The sequence below is a fragment of the Natator depressus genome, chromosome 1, assembly GCF_965152275.1.
Source record: "Natator depressus isolate rNatDep1 chromosome 1, rNatDep2.hap1, whole genome shotgun sequence".
Taxonomy (NCBI): Eukaryota; Metazoa; Chordata; order Testudines; family Cheloniidae; genus Natator; species Natator depressus.
The window spans coordinates 244,226,780-244,247,555 of NC_134234.1; the positions used below are offsets into that span (position 1 = coordinate 244,226,780).

The 20,776-nt window shown below is 41.5% G+C and overlaps 1 protein-coding gene and 1 long non-coding RNA gene across 2 annotated transcripts in view; both read left to right on the forward strand.

The window, feature by feature from the left end:
• Window positions 1-20,776, forward strand: part of LOC141978013 (uncharacterized) — a 218,490-nt gene that overhangs the window by 113,648 nt on the left and 84,066 nt on the right. The gene's annotated exons all lie outside the window — the stretch shown is intronic.
• CHRM2 (cholinergic receptor muscarinic 2) lies at window positions 11,219-20,746 on the forward strand. The gene has a single exon (XM_074939831.1). It carries the CDS (start codon window positions 11,219-11,221, stop codon window positions 12,626-12,628), a length of 1,410 nt encoding a protein of 469 aa, XP_074795932.1. The 3' UTR covers window positions 12,629-20,746.

The following is a 20,776-nucleotide window of genomic DNA, read 5'->3' on the forward strand; positions in this document are numbered from 1 at the left end:
CAAATTGGGCATCAGCTTGAGTCAGCTTTCTGAATCCCCCCCCTCCACCTGTGGCTTTTTTCACCTGCCAGCCAGGGACTTTGAGTAGTTCTAAGAAGATTTCTCTGTTTGATATCACAGACATGATACACGGCTTGAGGGTAATGAAGTGCTTTAAATCCAATTCCTACTTGGCTGCTGAGGGAGTGTTTACCTGTCATGGCACAAATTATTCAAGGAATATCTCCTTGGAATCTGGTATTGTTCCATCTAATCTTAAAAGAAGCTTAAATACCTCCTTCGCTGAGGAGAATTTTCCTTGGCAGCTGAGGATATGACTAATTTTCATCAGGTTTCTAATTTAAGTATTCTGTCTACAGTGCTCAAAGAAATCATTTATATTCGGATACAAACTCATTTTGTTCAGCTTAGTGTATAGGAAGAATTCCATAGAGATGGCAGGGCAGCACAGAGCTTGCTCTGGTGAAGTGAGTAGAATGACCTGAGGGGCCTGGTGTAAATCAAGGTAGCTTAGGGTTCTCGCCCATCCAGGTTTTACCCAGACAGTCCAGTTTTTGGCTTCTGTATCTGGGTACCATTTGGGGTTGCCAGGTGCCCAGTTTTCAACTGGAAAGTCCAGTCGAAAAGGGGACCTGGCAGTGTCCAGTCAGATGTACTGACCAGACACCAGAAGTCTGGTTACTGCGGGGAGCGGGGAGTTGCCGGGTCATTAACCGGTATCACCCCTTGTTCAGCCAGGGCCACCTCCTACCAGCTGGCAGGCTCCTTGTCAGGCTGCAGCAGCTCCCATCCCAGGCCCAGAGCAGAGGGAGCCCACCTGGGAAGGGGGGCACGGGAGGAAAGTGAGGATGATCCAGCAAGTGACAGAGGGAGAGGAGCGAGCGATGGGGGGGGGGACCTTGAGGGAAGAGTCTAGGAAAGGGGGCAGGGCCTCGAGGGAAGAGGCAGAGCAGGGGCAAGGCCTTGGGGGGATGAGGCAGAGCAGGGGCGAAGCTTTGCGGGGGACGAGGTGGGACAGGGGCGGGTCCTCGGGGATCCAGTTACCAACAATTTTTAGAAAGGTGGCAAGCCTAACGTAGCTCCAGTGAAGGAACTTAAGGGGTAGGCCTTAGTTTTATCAGCATTTGCTGCAATTGCTAATGACATTCTTCTGAGACATTTACCATCTGTTGTCAGGCGCCACTTTGATTTGGTTTAAGTCCTATCTGCAGCATCAAACAGTGATGGTTATCATGGGTCAAATTAAGCCCAGGCCTACTCCTTTGTGCATTGATGTACCTCAAGGATCAGTATTAGGATCACTCCTTTTCTGTAGCCACATGTTGTTATACTTAGGATAGGGGTTGTTTTCATGTACTTCGGTTCTTTATTTTCATTTCTTCACAGATGTGACTCAAATCCACTGACACCTCAGGATTCCATCAGCTTGCCAGGCTGAGCTTTCTTTCAGCATATCCCACTGGAGAGAATGCATAATTTCATTAAAATTTGAAGCAAAATAAAGATTTTTCTAGCTGGTTCCAAGCATCTGTTGTGTGCTGCATTCAGCCTGGTGATACATTTATTTGAGCCCAGCTCCTTTACAAAGAGCTTGGGCACAGATAGGATATGTCAATACATTTTGTAAATCCTGTACCATGTACCAGGCCTAAGTAACCAGGGTGGCCCCAAAGACACTGGAGAACAAGGGAATTCTCCACCACAGGCTGCAGACCAGCAGCAGAGCTGCTGCATGGCTTTGCCTGCACTGGCATCCGCCACTCTGGTATCACTGCTTTGTTTTTTTGTTCTTCATAACGTAGGATCCATAAGCCTTGCTCCTCCCTTTGCCATTGTCTGCCCCGGCCTCCGGACCCTAACGCATGGAAATGCATAGAGAGCCCTCACAAAGCTGGCTTGCCTGGATAGAATTCATGAAAGGAGATCCCCAGCTGGTGCAAATTGTCTTAGCTCCATTGAAGGATTTGCCTCATGGTGTGTAAACCATCTGCATGGGTAACTGAAATCTTGCTTCCTCAAACTGCAGTGGAACCATACCATTCCAGGATGTCTGAGGCCCTCTGATGTCATGGAGAGCAGGGCAGGATTCAAGCTTTTGAAATGAGAACATTTCTTATCAGAATATTGCCATGCGGAGACCTTCACTAAATTACTGTACAATACTTTCAACTTGTCAAGATCTGACTGCTGCAATTCTTTTGTCTGCTGTGGTCCCATTTACGTTTTTGTCCAGAATGCAGTAAGCACAGAATGCAGCAGCCAGTAGTTTTACAGATGCTCTCATGGTTGAACATCACCAGGATGAATAATGTGTTTTAAGACCCGAATATTGTTTCAAGTTCTGTATTAATTGAAATATCTATGATTTTCTAAGCCACTTCAGTGACAGATGCACAATTCCCCATTAATTTCAGTGGGAGTTGTGCATCTAAATCCCCTAGACAGCTTTGAAAATCTCAGCCTTACTATTTACCTTTCAGATTTGTGGCACTTAATGATCGTGGCTCTTTACAGCTGCAGAGATACTTTTGAATATCGCAGACTCTTTTTTAAAAATAGGGAACTCTGATACAGATGCATGCTGGTGCTATAATTTAATTGATCTGACCTATGCTCAGATTGCTCCAGAGAATGTATTTTTGGGGAACAAGCATTGATTCTGTTCCTTGGCTTCCCTGTGCAAGTTAAAATGTGCACTATTTTTCTCAAAGTGGAGAATCCCACATCTCTGCCACCTAGCTATTGTTGATTTTCTAAAAATGGCATTTCCTCTCGATTCCCACTGTGGGCATGAGTATTCTAAAGTAAGGACTATACTGGTCAGGAAAAACTTCTTTCTATTCAAAAGGTCAAAGGTAACCAATTGTCACAGAGATCACTCTGTCACATGCATGCTTTGCTGTTTGGCTGATTCCTGTCAACCATGCTGATTAGGATATTTCGGTGACTTAAGTATTTGACTATGTACCTTAGTGATCCATTGAATTATACTCAAGATCATTCTCTTTTCCCTGACTGTGACACCCATGTAGAATCATCATTTTCATTGTTATTTGATTGTAAGCAGTATTTTATCAGTATTCAGAAATGGGGGCTGTATTATTCTATATGCTCTTTCTTTCCCATCTGTGGCTTTGTAAAATAAAGCATAACAAAAAGGAAATGTGTTCCAGGGGCATTTGCACTAACAGAAATGAGTTACTTGAATGTCTCAGGAAGTAGTGGACCCACTACAGAGCACAACAATGGTTGAAGTAAGTTTGTTTAAAAATTCAAAGCCCAGGTTTTCAAAAATGGCTGAAGCACCATTTGAAATCCAGAAAGGTGGTGGGAGCTGCTGGATGGAAATAAGGCCATGTATTTAGGTGACAAAATATGGGCTTAGTGGCCTAACTTTATGTTCCTCTTTTTGAACATCTCAGTCCAAATTAATATTTGCAGAGCAATTTTTGAGATCACTCATTTGAACGTTGAGCTCCTCGGATTCACCCAGATCTAATTTCACGATCAGTTCAAAAGGGCTAGAGATAAAGAGCAAACTATAGTGTCAATGAGAGCATTATAGAGCTGGACAGAAACCAGATTTTCTGTCTGATGGGAAATTCCATGATTTTGATTTTATTTTTCCATTCTGCAACACAGTGAAAACAAAAAAAATTGAAATTACCCTGGAAATGAAATTCCAGGGGAAAAAACTCATTTTGGGTCAATCAAAACATTTTAGTTTCAGTAAAATCAAATGTTCCATTGCAATTTTGACTTTTAAAAAAATGATATGCTGTACTATATATATATATATATATATATATATATATATAAAATAAAAAGTAGTTTCAAAATGGAAAATTGAAGCATTCCATTCCAAAAACGTTTCAATTTTTCATTTCAGACTTATTGGAATGCTCTGTTCCATCCCTCCTTCCAAAATAAATATTCACCACAAAATGTTTCACTTTCAACTAATCAGCATTTTCTGACGGAAAAACATTCTGCTGGAAAATTTCCGGTCAGCATTATTTTTCCTTTTTCATTGTTGGCATTTTATGTCCTCTTTTTGTCCAGGCCCCTCATTAAAGGCTTTTATAATTGCACAGTTCTCCATCCCACTGTAACTATTCCCATTCCCAAGCTGACATGATTTTTGGCAGCACCCCAAGGGCTGTCATCTCCTAAGCCTACCCCCAAAAGGATCCCAGCAAATAAAAGAGAATGTTTGCTCATTCTTTCCTTCCCTTTCCTTCTCCGTCCCTCTTTGAGATGCAAAAGGGAAATGAACAGGAGTCCATTTGGAAGGCAGTGAGGTTGCAGTCTCGTTTTTCAGAGCCTTGTGCTTGTAGCTGAACTAAATGTCAGGTGAAATGCCACAGACCCAGTCAATGTTGAAGGCATGAGGAGAACAACAATAGCTTCTTCCCCTCTCCTTAAAGTCACAGCTCACATTTGCCTCTCAATCCCTAAAAACAAATCCACAATAACACTTTCTCCTTTCTACTGCTTCCTCGACATTTGGTGTCCCATAATCGCAGCCACCTAGATTTTCAGAGTCCTCTTCCAACCTTACACGACATAGGAAAAATAACCAATCTTCTCTTTTTTCAGATTTCCACAGCCAAAGTGCTCTGAATAGTTTATTTTCATTGAAGTCAACGAAATTACACCAGTATACAACTGAAGTAATCCAGTGGTAAATCAGACCCTAAATTTTTAATTTCCTTTCTCCAAATCCCCTCTACTCTGTAAACATCTATCAGGTGCCTAAAGCTGCACACAGTAGTCAAGGTACAATCTCACCCCCCTAGGATTGGATTTGACAATCTTCTCACTACTCTATGGAAGAAGGATTCTTTGTATACAGGGAGAAGGACACCTCTAAATCATGGTGTATGTTTTGCTCCAGGAGGCAAAGTCCAGTTTTACAGACCAAAATGATTAGATGAGGTTTGCAAGTTTACCTTGTATTTTTCAGGTTTGCCCAGTGGAGTAAACAAGCAAAAGCAAACTGGAAGTGATGTTCACAGGTCAAAAGGGGAATGCAAATGCTTTCATGATCATATAGATGGTCAAATACTCCACCACAAAGTAATAGCTTCTGGAGAAACTTTTAAAGAACAGACACTAAATAGGGTATCCTGATCCTGACAGGGGCCTCTGGGCACAATAATAATGAAGAAATAACTCATTAATAGTCAGAGCCTTATGGAAACACCAGCTTCTTCTCTGGAACTTCCCACAACTAGAGAGACTATATGTTGCCAAGACCAGGCTTTCCCTTGTGCAATTTTAAGTTCAGATCATTGTGCTAAAGTCAGTAAATTAACCAGTTTTAGATTATTGGCACAGAGGTGAGCAAGATGTAGTTAAATGCTGTACAAATCCCCAAGCCCAAAAGAGGGAATTAAGGAAGTAACAGCGATGCAGGCATTGCCACCTATTCATATACCACTCCCCACTGTTCCTACGGGAGTGTTTTTATTTTTACTTTATTTCTGCTATAGCCAGAGACAGAATTTGCTTTTGTTCTGTTAGTTTTATGGGACTGTGCTCTGTTTACAGTTTAAAGACGTGCAGCGATTTCTTGGTATGTCCTTAACTCCCTCTCGGGGGGAGCCGGGGAAACCAGGGCCAGGAGACCCCCGGGAACACAGTCCTTGAAGAAAACGTGCTGTTCAGGGGCCACAGGGAGACAGAAGTGAGGAGGATGGGCCAGAGTGCAGAGGCAATAGCACTCCATAGAGATGCCTCCAGTCCTGACTCTGGCAGAGTCCCTGGGATAAGTCGTACAGGGAAGACTTTGTCCTTTTGTTGTTTTGGAATGTTCCACGAACTTTTTACCAAAAGCAAAGGGGAAATTTGTAACCTCTCTTAAATTCTGCAATGAAGTCTACCAAATGTGGCTAGTTGACTGGCAAAATATTTTCACTACTGGCACCTGCTGGAAGACAGGATATTGGACTAGATGACCATTGATGTGACTCTGTATGACCATTCTTATGTTCTAACTGGTGCATGGAATGAAATGAGACCCAGTAATGATGCAAACTGGAGATTAGTGCAAACACACCAAGACCCATTCTGACTGACAGAACAAATCAAATCTCTTCTTCATGAGTCTGTGGGGGAAAATATGAATTTTTTTCTGCTTGTGTTTTGAGGACTGAATCCTGAAAGATGCTCAGTACTTTGGCCCCAAATCAGTCATACATTTAAGCTTCTGTGGGTAGTTCCATTCCAGTCTTTCAGAGATGGAAGGTCTGTTTCCTTATGGGTCTCCTTGCCTTTGTATACTGTCCTACGCACCAGAGAAGCCCTTCCAGATTCACCATATTAAATTTGGGGACTTAAAAAAAGAAAAAAGGAATTACCTGCCTAATAAACCCTTGCGGGCCTGTCACATCAGCCAGATTTTTGAGCATACACAAAATTAATGTTATCAGCTTTGTGTGGGATGTTGAATATATTTTCTAAATTAAGACTTTAGAATTGCACCTGTGCTAAAGGATTAAGCTGTACCCTAGGGGTGTGACACCGTGAGGCTCTAGGGCACTGGTTTTCGACCTGTGGTCTGCAGACTCCCAGGGTCCGCAGGCTATGTTTAAGATTTCCAAAGGGGTCCACACCTCTAGTCAAAAATTTTTAGGGTTCTGCAAATAAGAAAAAGTTGAAAACCACTGGTCTAGGGCAAAGCACATCATGGGAGTGTGATTCACAAATATGTTTCATTTGCTAATAGTAATGCTGGTGAGGCGATGCACTTCAGATACTAGTCTTTTCTCCGTGTATTCAGATTTTTGCCTGTCTTTTCAGGGTCTGTATTGTACTAGAATGAACATACTGAATTTCACCAGTTTGCTTCATTGTGCAAACTGCAGTTCCCATTCATAGTGAACCTCAGTTTATACGTACAAATCCACTCCTCAGAACCCTGACTGACTATCTCAGCTGGATGCAAGGAGAGTCAGTAGGACAGCAGGAAAAAATCTTTCCTCCCAAGAACTGTGCTGTAGCTATGGAGGTGCTCTGCGCAGGCTACTCCAACATCTGCCGAGCAAGAAGGCCTGGAGAGTTTATGTAATAGCGGAAGTTCTGACCTCATCCCCATTACTTCAGCAGCCTGACCTTACTCTGCCTCCACCAACCACAATTACCACTTCCCACTCAGGGAGCTGGGGTTTGTGTCACGCCAGGAGTACACACCCACTGCAGCCTCACTAAATCCATCAATTCTGCCCCCAACCCGTGTACAACAACTAGTGTCAAGGGGAAGGGATGGGAATGATTTACTGCATAGTGAAGTTATTCAGCAGAGATGGGGTATGTGGAGGGAAGATTTCACTACTAAAGCTTTCCAATTAACTCATTAACATATGCATTTTTACATGTGAATTTTCATAGCACTGGACATTTTCACATAGTGATCGTGGTGTTTACAAACCATAAAGCCACATGTTTAAAAATCATAATCCTGAGAATTTATCCAATTACCTTTCAGTTCAAAAAGTGAAATGGATTCCTTTCCTTTACTGTTCTTACTCTCCTTAGCAAGTTACTATCCACGGACATGCCGTGCTAGCCAGTAGAGTCAGTGTCTCCCTTTGCAGCTCACACAAATACCAGTGGACTGAGGGGTGAGCTCTGGTTGTTCAAGAAGAAGATCTGGTACTTCTCATGATAAGAGGTCAGGTTAAATTAAAGTGCTTCCACCTCCATTTCTGTCTGCTGAACTCCAACACCCTGCCTGAAGCAAAAGTGGTCTAAAAGCAACATGCAATCTGTTATTTCAGTGAGAAAGTAGTCACCAATATCTGTACCAAATTCCTCACTGTGGGGCTGATCCAAAGCCCACTGAAGTCACTGGACGAGTCTAAGTGACTTCATTGGGCTTTGGATCATGATGTAGACACAGAGCAGAGCGTGTGTTTGTAGATGCATCATCTGCAGCACAGTGGACACTGTCAGTGCTCAATAGCTATCAAATAACAACAAAAAATAATACAAATAAATCAGATATTTGTAACAAAATTTTTCTTCAGCCCTAGTCTCTTCCTTAGTTCCTATTAACACACACAGTCATTAATTATAGGAATGGCCTCCTCTTATTTACATTGATGCAAATCAAAGGAATTTGTAATTAATAGCAGAATTTGGCCCTATATCTCTTTGTGCCTAAAAGAAAAAGTATCTGTTTTAACAGTAGCAGAATCATGTTGTTTTCAGTGCTGACTTTCTCACTGACTTTCTGACAATACTGACTTTCTCACTGCAGGCGAGTTTAGTGCAAAGAAGAAGTGCTGGAGGAGAAAAGTCCCTTGTCTGCCTGTTTTTGAAAGGGTTAAGCAACCTCCTGCTTCTGGCAGGTAGAATTAACCTGGATTTCTCTGCAACATGTGGATCAGGTGAACTGTTCCTGAATTCCCCAAATTCCCCAAGGAAGAAGAACGCGAGTTGAAAGTGCAGCTAGGAAAGGTTGCTAATAGAGTGGCAGCAATTCTGTACGCCAACTTTTGAGGTTTCAAAACTTGCTTTCATTCCTCACAGGAGCAAGGACAAAACTTTCAAATGTTTTCCACAAAATGGAATTGTGTCAAAATGTCCATTTTTGGATTGGAAAAGTCCAGTTTTCAATTCAGCTCCTCTCTTTCTGCCTCTGGCAGAAGTGACCAGAGAGCCCTGGAACTCAGAAATCTTCCCATTGAAAACTTTGTTGAAATCCATAAACCTCCACAAAATGTTTTGGCTTTGACAAAACAGCATATTTTGACTAAAATAGACTCCATTGAAAATGTTTCTAACCAACACTACTTGGGCAGAATAGAGCTGAAAGAAGCTCCACATGGCCCCATCCAGGTTAAATCCTGGGAGCCACAGAATGCTGGCGAGTCAGCACCCCTTGCCCCCAGCTGGCCAGTGGGTTCCAGAGACTCCCGGGGGGAGGGGAAGAGCTACCTGGCGTCCCTCAGCGAGTTTTTCCCTCTCTTGCAGCTGGGACTGTCCCCCCTTCACCACCAGCCCATCAGGTTCCCCCACCCATTGAGGCAGGTGGGTGGCATTTCTAATACATACAGTAAACTGCTAAACCTATAGCATTTTTAATAAATTACATCTAAGTTCTTATTCTTTTGTGACTCTTCTGTTGTATTCCCTTTAACCTATTCACACTATAACAAGCACACAACTGAAATGATCTCACCCTTCTTTTCTGCCTCTTTCTCTCCCTCTCTCTGAAATACGCTTTTTCTGTCCAACCCCACCCTAATGCTCACTGATTGATCAATAGAAAAAAAATGTCTGTCCATCCAGGGTTTTGTGCCACCCTCATCACAACAGAGTCTGAAAATCTTTTTCCCAGCTCTGTTTTCTTATCAGCTCAACCTTTGCCAAACAAAAATCTCAGATAATAGTAATGTTAGAGACAAATATATAAGCTCCATTTTTAGTCAGTTGTTCTGCATCGGATATAAATTAGAATGGTGTAAACTGACCTCAGGCAAAGAACCCTTAAACTTGGTGCAGTCTTCCAACATCTCAAAAGGCCCAAGTTTGTTGGTTTTTCTTTATGTTTACAGGTTATTTACTGTGCTGACAGCTCCCATCATCTTCGTCTTTTCTAGCCCCAAAGAAAAAGTGCAGTAATTTAATTCTAGTGAAAATGGATCATCCTGGTTATGAAATATGGATTATATGTGCATATATGGCACCTGGTTAGTAGCAAGTACCACAGAATGAAACTCTTGATCTCCTAGGGCAGTATACGTGCATTATGTAAGTTGAGTGGATTTTTTTCTTCCCTTAGTCACTCACCCAAACTTAAAAGCTACATCTTAAAGATCTGATGTCTTGGGAAAACTTTGGAAAACATTCCAACTAGAAACAATCTAACTTCTTTGTCACATCTGGCCTTCATGCCATAATAATCCCTTGAATACAACACATAAATAATATACACTCAGAGACTGCACTGACAATTCCATTGCATTGTATTGATTTCAGAGGGAGACACAGAAAAGGATGCTGTATAACCACAAACACTTGTTCATCTATCAAATGTATATTACTAGTATTTTACTTTTATTTATTGAGTGCTGACAGTGTGTTTTATAAGGCAGAAAACAGGTTGGTAAATATGAACAAAACTGGATTTTTTGGTTTTTTTATGGTTCACCTGCAAACATTTCATGCCTTATATCTCAGTTCTCTGTGACATCAATGATTTCAAACACTTATTATGTCACAAAACAGAGGATTGTGACAAATAGAGGATAAGCATTAGACAATTAACTCTTCATGTTAAAAAAGCATTTTTTTCATGCACAAACAGGAAAGAGATTATACTACTTTTAAAAAGTTTGGTGAAATCTGGGGGCGGGGGGAACTTGATAGAAACAAATCAGTATGTATGCTAATTAGATGAACAGATCCTCAGTTTGTAGAAATTGCTTAACTCTATTGACTTCAATGGAGCTATGCATATTTATATCAGCAGGGCATCTGGGCAGCAGGGAAAATTTTCAGTTTCCCATGCAGTGCCAGCCTCTTTTCAGACTCTGAAAAGAAGTAACTGGTATGTAATATTTGCAAATTATTGGGAGAAATTACACCCGTTTTTTCTATGGACCTCACAGAAGCCTTCCTCATCACACCTTACAAGACAGAGAGAAACTTATTACCCTTTACCATCCAATTCCAAATAAAATTCATCTTCATTCCAGATTTTAACAACTTTTTGATGAACTTCCCAAGAGAGATTTAATTTAGATATGGTCTTGAACCTTAACCCTGGATCAGAACATGCCTAAACTTTGGAGGTGTGTGGGGGGGGGGGACTTGAAACTGAGATTCAGTTTGAAATGTTGTGATTAGTTCTCAGTTTTATAATGGGTCACAAGAAAAAAACTTGGATCTGAATAAATATGCATATTAGTGTGTCCAAAATCTAGATCTGGATCCAAATTTTGCATCCTTGTTCAAGCTTTAATTTAATCACCTCTATATATTATTCCCCAGAGAAAATTGCAAACAGCAGAATGTTTTAGATAAACCATGCCCATGTGGTTCTGCCAGACCACAATCTGCTACACTGAAGTTTTTTCCATACACATTTTTTCAGGGCTCCATTTGCCAGAATCAAAGGGCTAATTTAATAATGATATTTCTTTTGTTTTCTTTCCTCTGCAGGTTTAAGTGATAATTGGTCATCAGGTTTCTTGTTAGAGACACAGAAATGAATAACTCAACTTACATAAACTCCTCCGCCGAGGATGTTATGGCACTGGGGAGTCCTTATAAAACTGTTGAGGTGGTCTTCATAGTCCTGGTAGCAGGATCTCTCAGTCTAGTGACCATCATTGGGAACATCCTGGTCATGGTGTCCATCAAAGTCAACAGGCACCTGCAGACTGTCAACAATTACTTCCTGTTCAGCTTGGCATGTGCCGACTTGATTATTGGTGTCTTTTCCATGAACCTGTACACACTTTACACTGTGATTGGCTACTGGCCCTTGGGGCCCGTGGTATGTGACCTGTGGCTGGCTCTTGATTATGTGGTCAGCAATGCCTCTGTCATGAACCTTCTCATCATCAGCTTTGACAGATATTTTTGTGTCACCAAGCCTCTGTCGTACCCTGTAAAGAGGACCACTAAGATGGCGGGTATGATGATTGCAGCCGCTTGGGTGCTGTCCTTCATCTTGTGGGCGCCTGCAATTCTGTTCTGGCAGTTCATTGTTGGGGGAAGAACTGTTCCTGATGGGGAGTGCTACATCCAGTTTTTTTCCAATGCTGCTGTCACCTTTGGCACTGCTATTGCAGCCTTCTACCTGCCCGTTATCATCATGACCATCCTCTACTGGCAGATATCTCGTGCCAGCAAGAGCAGAATAAAAAAGGGAAAAAAGGAACCAGCACAAACCCAGGATCCAGTTTCTCCCAGTTTGGTCCAAAGTAAAATAGTGAAACCAAACAATAACAACATCCCAACGAGTGAGGATGGGTTGGAGCACAGCAAAATTCAGAATGGTAAAGCCACAGGAGAGGCTGTGACAGAGAACTGCGTTCCAGGGGAGGAGAAGGAGAGCTCTAATGACTCCACTTCCATCAGCGTGGTTGCTTCCAATGTGAAGGAGGATGAAGCTACCAAAGAGGCCACCAAGGCTTCTGTCTCCCAAGTCCACTCGAAAGGGGAGAATTCCAAGCTGACATGCATCAGGATAGTTACTAAGTCCCAAAAGGGTGACTGCTGTGCCCCAACCAATACCACCGTGGAGATTGTAGGTACTAATGGCCAAAATGGGGATGAGAAGCAAAACAATGTGGCCCGTAAAATTGTCAAGATGACCAAGCAGCCAGCCAAAAAGAAACCACCCCCTTCTCGAGAAAAAAAAGTGACCAGGACTATCTTGGCTATTCTCTTGGCCTTCATCATTACCTGGACACCATACAATGTGATGGTGCTCATCAACAGCTTCTGCGTCTCCTGCATTCCCAACACTGTATGGACTATTGGTTACTGGCTCTGTTATATCAACAGCACCATCAACCCTGCCTGCTACGCGCTTTGCAATGCTACCTTTAAGAAAACCTTTAAGCACCTTCTTATGTGTCATTACAAGAACATAGGAGCCACAAGGTAAAAAATGAAAATCGTGGAAAGAGGGGGAAAGTTCCAAGTTTTAAAAAACAATGCCATAGCACTTTATTCTCTAGTGTGGAGCATGCAATCAAGGAACCTAGTGGAGTCACTGACCTGGGGTGTCAGCTCTGTCTTTGAGAACTGCACTTAAAACCTTTTTTAAATTATTATTATTATCAGTGGATCTTGGGGAAGTGGTGATTGAATAAGTGGTCAGTAGGGAATGTGGACTTGAGGCACAGTTCCTTGTTTCTGTTGGTATCGTGCAGAAGGGCTTTTTGAGTCTATGATTTTTGTCCATTCTTATAGAATAACAATAATCTTTGTGTATGTGTCTGTCTGTCTGAAGGAAAAAATGTAAGGACACTTTGACAACAAATAAAACATAACTAACTGGAGAGGGGAGGGTAGATGAAATAGAGGGACACTGAGCAATTCAAACTCACCTTGCAAAGATTATTTCCAAAGTTAAAAGCTGACAATTATTTTTGTCAGGGTCTCATGTTGAGAATCTTAAAGGTAGGCTAACTATGACAGCTAATATATTATCTTTACCTCTCTCCCATCACCAAAAATATATCAGACAAAATATTCTTTATCTCACCATGAATCCCATGATTCACTATCCATTGTTCCAAGCATATCAGCTTTCTTCTACTGGGGGGGGGGTTGATCCCATGGTGCCAATGAAAATAAAAGGGAAAAAAGGAGGTCCTTTCCAGTTTGCTGTACCACAGAGAGTGTCTTGAGGCCCTTATAAGCCAACGTCTTTGAGAATTTAGCTCACTTAAGCTCTTTTATGTACTATCCCCCAGGAAGTTGTATTTTTCTTCAATCAGCCTTTTCTTCTTTTTTGCACCTCCCTGCCCAGGGCATAAGGATTGAAAATCAAAGCCTGCTGTGAATTAGAAGTTTTCATCAAATTAACAACCATGTGGCCCAAATCAAGGAAGTAAGTTGAGATCAGCAAGAGCAGTTGTTAATAGGTAACGAGAGAGTTATATCCATTTCCAATAGGCACAGACTTTATGTCCAGGATTTGCTTGTGGCTCCCAGAGGTGAAAGGTTAACATAAGAAAGTCCATCTTAATGTCCAACAGAGAGAAGGTTCCTACTAATGTATTTGTTCTAAGGAAGGGAATAACTGCATGCAGATTACTGTGCCCACTTGAAGTGACTCTGGGTATGTTCCTGGAATGAAGAAGCCAAAGTCCTTCTTAGGCATATGGTGGGGACTATGTATACTTTATGGAAAAGATACAATGCTGGCCATGTTTCCTTTTGTATCAGCATGGAGCAATATTATCTCTACCTATCAGGGGATAACAGTAGTAAAGGAGAAGGGAGGAAAACAGTGGTTATACAGATATAGGCCCTGCAATATCATTATTTTAAAATGTTCCAAAAATTGTCCATTACTGCAGAGAATTGACTCCTCCTGCCTGTAGAATAGCTACTTTTGCAGTATTTGATAGATATTGTGGCAAAATTGAGCACTGTGTGAATTTGGCAGACTGCATCAGATTACAGTAGACAGCTATTCCCTGCAACATTTGCATCTGTCAATATTCCTCCTCTCATTGACACTTCCAGACACTTTCAAAGGTATACCCGTGGATTTTGCTATCCAAAGAGCAACCTTCTACAGTAACATTTCCGTGGGGTTCCTTCATTGTAATCCAAAAATATTCACCATCATCTGGAATGATGTTCACCCAACAAGTAGACCACTAAGTCATCTAGGTACATTATCCTACTATATTACAGTCTTCCAAAGTGAACTTCAAAATAGCAGCCTTTTGGATTACAGGGAAATTAACCTTGATGACTTAACGTTTAACCTTTTCAGATGCTCAGCTGAACTGTGGATTGGGGGCACTATGGAAAGACTTCCATGGACTTCAAACAGGACAAAGCATTAGGTTAACAGAACAAATGCTTGCTCACTAAGGGTCTGATTCTGCAACCCTTACAATGAACAGATTTAACTCCCATGAGTCCAGCTTTACTGTGATTACTCACTTAAGTAAGCGCTGCTCAGTGTAAGGGTTGCCTTGATCCCTGAATATCTTGATCCCTGAATATTTGATTGAAAAATTGATCCCTGAATATCTGTCAAAGCTACTTTCACCTGACGTGTCTTGAAGGCCTAAAGGAAGTTATCTAGCCATGTTTCAGCAGTCTGTGTTGTTTATTCTCTTCCAAATGGTAAAAATTCCAGAGACAAAAATCATAGAGAGTGAAATATGTTCACTTTCTATACCTTTCTTCAGGAAAGAACAGCTTTCCAAGAGACCACGGCAGCTCCTCCCTCCCAGCAATAACACATTCCCAAAGGGGGAAAGTAGGGGCAGTATATTCTGCCCTGAAACCACTAACAGTTCAACTTGTAACCTTGGACCTCTGACATGTGCCCAGGCTCCATTCTGAACTCTCAAGTCATCACCAGGACACGAATTACAAATCCACTTAGCACCACGAGGCACATCCACAGGTTAAAAAGTACACAGATACATTGCATGACATTCTGCTGCATCTCATGATGTGATGAGACACAGTGTGATGCAAAGAGAAATGGACATTGTGCCAAAGACCCACCAAGAGATGAAACACAACATACAGCTTTCTAATGCTTCTTCCTAACACCCATCACTATCTTTGAGCCCGTGAAAAGAGAGACTTTATTTCAAATTGTATTAACAGATAGTACATTTGAAAGGACACAGAAACTGCATCGTGTACTATACTTTACCCTTAGTGTATGTTTCCTAGTTGTATGTAAAATGTCTCTCCGATACACATACGCACACATTCTTCAAAACTTTAGAGTTCCAAACATGAAATAATGTGTCTGCAAACACACACACACACACACAAGCATACAGCATACATGTGCGATATAAATTTTTCAATATTCAGTGTGATGCATGGGAATGATAGCCATGCTGCTCTCCTTAATATCTAATGTGAGGTGCAAGACAAATTCCTATTCATCATGCTGTGTATACCCTTCTTGTGACACTGAGGCTCAGAAAGCCTCACACAATCTGTAAGGTTTAAATTCAGTTTGGGGGGTGGATTAGTGAGATCCCATAGGAATAGTCTCTCATGACTACACCGTAATTTGTTCTTTCAAACAAAGCGGCACTGGTTAAAAAAAATCTATCTGGGTTTTATAATCCCTCTCCCCATGCCTTTCCTTGTTCTTCCAAATCTACAGGATACTTCACATTCACTTCGTTCCCCTTTGGATTATAGTTCTGCAGGCTGTAAATGTGATTCTTAAGAAAATGGTGCCTTCCACCTACCCATTTTAGCTCCTCATTTGTCATCTGAATCTGTCAGCTTCACTGACTGACAAAAACCACTGTTGTTGGTGCTAAGGAACCAATGAAACAGTGGAAATAAGAGCTGCATTCTGTTCTGCTCCATGCATCAGCAACCCTAGCACCAGCTATCTTTGTCATACTAGACCCATTATCTTTGTAATGCCGGTAGCAGAAGAAGCCCAGCTGGATTTTTCACATTCCATGCTGAGCTTTACATGCAATTTTAGCAAACTGTACATGTGACTCATTAAGAAAAAGAAACATGGAAGACAATTTGCACTACTTGTTCCCCCTCATTGGCAGGCTCCAGAAAGAGGACAAGACATGACCAGGCACTGAGTCTGAACCACTCTTTCTTCCCCATAAAGGTAGTCCCTCTAGGTCAGGATTGAGTCACATCTATCAGTCCAGTGTAGGAAGACTTGCAAGTGTCACTGTCCAGTCTATAGCGGCTTTCTGAGGAGAGGACAACAGCCTGAAGGCATGTCAATATGGCCCCTTTTGTGAGCATTAACATCACTTTAGAGGGAACAAATGGTAGAGATATCTCAACTGTCAGCCAAAGTAACATTGAGAAATCTGCTTTCAGCTGTGTGCAAAAACCTAAGGAACATTCTGGTCAGCCATCTGTTTGGCATTTTTACTTGATTTATTAGGAATCACAGGGGTCCATTTGGGCATAGAAATGCTTTTGATTGTTGCCTTGTGAAAAATGGGCCATGCAAAACAAAAGCAAGTCAAAAGATATAAGACTTTTTTCCTCTCAAATGCCAGTAAAGACTGGTGGCGAAGGGTCAGATCCTGGACACTGGTTGTTTTAGACCCAGCATAGCATGGAGGGGAAAAATGCATCTGTAAATTACCTTTTCATTTCCCTAATCCTGAAGCCAGCAGATGTCTGGGCTGGAGGAGCAATTTAGAGTACTCCTGGTGTGTACAAAATTACACCAGCTGCAACATCCCCCAGCAGTCTCTTTGCCTTGCCATGGTCCCAACTCAGCCAGCATACCAAGGCCCAGAAAGTAGGCTATGAACATCCAGACATGCTGGCTGTAATGCCACTCCAAATTCCCTTACACTGAGGAAAGTGGCAGATGGCCAGTGAAGCAAATTTTCCAGCTGTTTCTGTGCTGCCAGAGAGGTGCAAAGCAGATGAAATAGGGGTCATAAACTAGCCCTCTGTTGATTTATTATGGGAAGGGGACTCTAAGGTAATGTCTCACTCACTCAGACTGCTTCAAAAAATGATGACCACATGGAAATGTTTTGTGACTATCCCATGCATCTCCTTTATAATATAATTCCTATTCCTATTCCTCCCATCTCACTTCCTGATGAGTGGTCCTCTTTTATAGCATCAGAAGCAGTTGCCAAATCAGTAAAAAATTGTTTCTGAAGTAAAAGTCCCAGATTCACCTCTCTGCTTTGGTTGCTTTATGATGCTGGGACAATATTAAGGCAAGCAGGCCTACGCAGCCAGTGTGGGTGTGTGGGAAGAGGCTGAAAGAGAAGGCCGGCTACTCTGTGACACCAGTCAGCCAATGAAGGAGATTTTAGTGGTGTTTGCAGCAGGCTCCTGGATTGTCTGGCTGAGGTACAGGACAGTTAATGAAAGGGCCAGGGCAGGCAAAGAGGGCCCCTTCCTTGCTCTACCTCACCTCACAGCTGGATCTGCACTTGTTGCTGCTCTGCAATTCAGGGTGGCAAACCTGCTGGATTCCCCCCTTCCACCACTGCTTAGCTTTGATTTCGAGTATCTGGGGCTAATTAAAGACTCTCCCATTCCCAGGGCTTTGTGGCTGCCCTAGGCTCCATTTGCTGATGGATTTTACTCTTTTATACGGCCACAAATGTTCAAGCCTTTCCCCTCTGGCAGAACCACCAGCCACTCTGTCTGGCGGAACCACCAGCCACTCTGACTGCTCTATGCCTTTCCAACACACAGTAGCCATTCACCTAGCTTTAACCAGCCCATTAAATAACTTTGGGTCGCAGAAGTGGCGCTGATATATGCTGCCGATTCTGGCCACAATTTTTATTTTAAAACCCCATACGAATAACTCAGAAAGTCACAAGTCAATGCTTTTATTGATCGAGAAGCCAAATTCATACCAAGGAACAGATTGCTGGACAATAAACGGTCTGTCTTAAGGGGGTAGATTTTCGAAGGCACAATGAAGAGTTGGGCAACCAAAGTCAATGAGAGTTAGGTGCCTAAATGCCCTTTGTGCCTTTGAAAATCTTCCCCTAAATATTAATGTAGACCCAGCTGGTGGAAGAGTAAACACTTGAAATTAGGATGATAAAAGTGGGTGTGACTTTTTTCATCCAACTCTTTTGTGCCCCATGTATAATGCCCCTGGCTGTGAACAAAACTTCTGCCCATGTATCCTCTGTCCATGTTGTTGCACTTCACTGTAGACTTTAAAAAGAAACATTTTTTTAATTTAAAAAACCCTTGCCCCAGTGCCATACACTGGTAGAGGTCCCCAACTTTATTTTTTTCCCCTTCTTTTCCCACTTCTCCCCCTCAGTCATGTTCTTTGAAATATAGCCATGTTTCCTCCCACTTTGCTGCTTTAATTAATGTCTTCCCAGGCATTTAAGCAATGGATCTGCAGTTTCTCTCATCTTTCAGACATACGGAGTGCTAGTATACTGATACTTCTGCCCTGCTAGACTCATGCCATTTTGTAGCATGCAAGTCAGCCTGATTCACTTCCATGTTCTTAGATGTACTACTGGAGATAGTAACCTCAAATCAAAATCCCTTTTAAATGTTTTAATTTTAGAAAAAACAACACAAAAGCAAGACAGTCCTCTCCTTTCCCATTTGTAAAAGTGTATCAGCTCCAAACCAGAAAAAACATAGGTAATAATGGAGACTACATATTGTTATGATGAAATATTACATGACAAAACACCATGCAGTGGTCTGTGCATCATAAAATGACAAACTAGGGGCCCTGTCATCCATCCTGAGCTACCAAGGTACTGTTAAAATATTCCAAGTGCTATCTGACTTCCACTGCCTTTTTCACTAGGGAATCCCAACACTTGGACTATAACCAGAGCCAGTCTGATTTTGATCAGCACCACACACTGCAACCAATGTCTTGCAAATATTTTCTTTCATATTTTTACTTCCCTCAATTTTCTATAATCGCCTTTTCTTCACTATGGAAGGGGGAAAGAAGTAGCACTGCTGTATACATATCAGTGTTCCCTGTGCTTGAATTAGAGAGGTAGCTGGTGGATTTGGCACACACGCACATTAATCTGCTGCTGCCTGAAGAAAGAAAAAAAAAGTGGACCACTCCCCACTCCATATCTCTGTCTAGTCTTTCATCTGATGTATGGAGACTGCCATTTCTCTTCTTTGATATGGTCGGCAAAATTCACCCCTGAATTGTATTTATGAAGGAGCATGCATGAAAAGCTTTTCCTGTAAGATCTCCCCAACTGCACTGACTCTCTGGGAGACTTTGGTATCTGGCGGTATCAGATGCAGTATCACTGTAGTAGTCATTAAAATGGAAGGTCCTGTTTCTGCTGCCCTTCATGACAAAGGGTATGTTTCCATGTGTTTAACATATACATTGTTTCACCCTCTGGCATTGAAAAAAGCACAGTAGGCTGGGAAACAAGACAAACTTTCTGTTCCCAAAGCTCCAGATGGACAAGCAGTGTGAAGGCATTCTGGCATTACCGCTTTTTATCTGCTCTGGGGAGGCTCAGAGGTTTTGGTTCCACAGATGATTCCATCTTTAAAGTTCTACCCCAAAGATATCCATCCTTTTCTGAAGCACATAATAGTGATAATAATAATAATAAAAATATAATAGGTGAGACTGTGCCATGGTCAGTAATAAACTGACCTTTTATGACTTATCCCTTAACTTCTGGTGCCATTTTGAGGAGGTCATTGGTGAGCTTGAGTCTAACATTCAAACTGTAAATACCTTTAAGCAGTGTGTTTTAACATGACCAACAGCATACCTTGGCTATGTACAGAAATAATACAATATGTGTAATATTATCAAGATAAGGTTGCAATGTAAATATATCTACAATGAATGTTCAATTACTCTTCAAACTGTATGTACAAGGAGGGGCCTAGTCTCCTCTTGAAATCTAATTTTTTTATTATTATTTTTTATCTCAAGAGTATGAAAATCCTATTGTTAATTTGAAAAATTCAGTATTCTTGTCTTAAAAGAAATATACTGTATGAAAAAAGTGCATTAAATGTAAATGGTGTCCAAAATCATATGGCAAGATTGAGAAATGAGACGCATACAAACCAGGGCTGCTGGAATTTGGTAGCATTCTTGATACCATACATTTGATCTCATATAAATAAGATAAGCACAAGTTTTATGGTTGGCTATGTAAAGCTAACCCACGTTATTATATATACCATATATATATATATATATTTATATATACTGTATAGATATATACATAGTATATACAGCATTCACACAGTGAAAGAAGCACTTGGTAAAGAGACATTTCTGGGAATTTGTGCTTAATGTTTCAGTTCAGAGGGAACAAAGACTGCTATACAATTACATTAGGATATGTTATGCAGGCTGAGGAGCGTCATAGCCAGCTAGGAAGGAGAGGCTCCAACATAACAGTTAACGAAGGATTGAGATGATGAGGGTTTGAAATGTTTTGAAGACAAAATGAAAATTACATGCAATATATGTGTATGTACCTCTGCTGAGTTGTATTCCTAGTTGAAGCATTGCATTAAACATCAAAATATAATAATAATAATAAAACTGGTTTTGTATGTGGTACCTCTGTTTTTT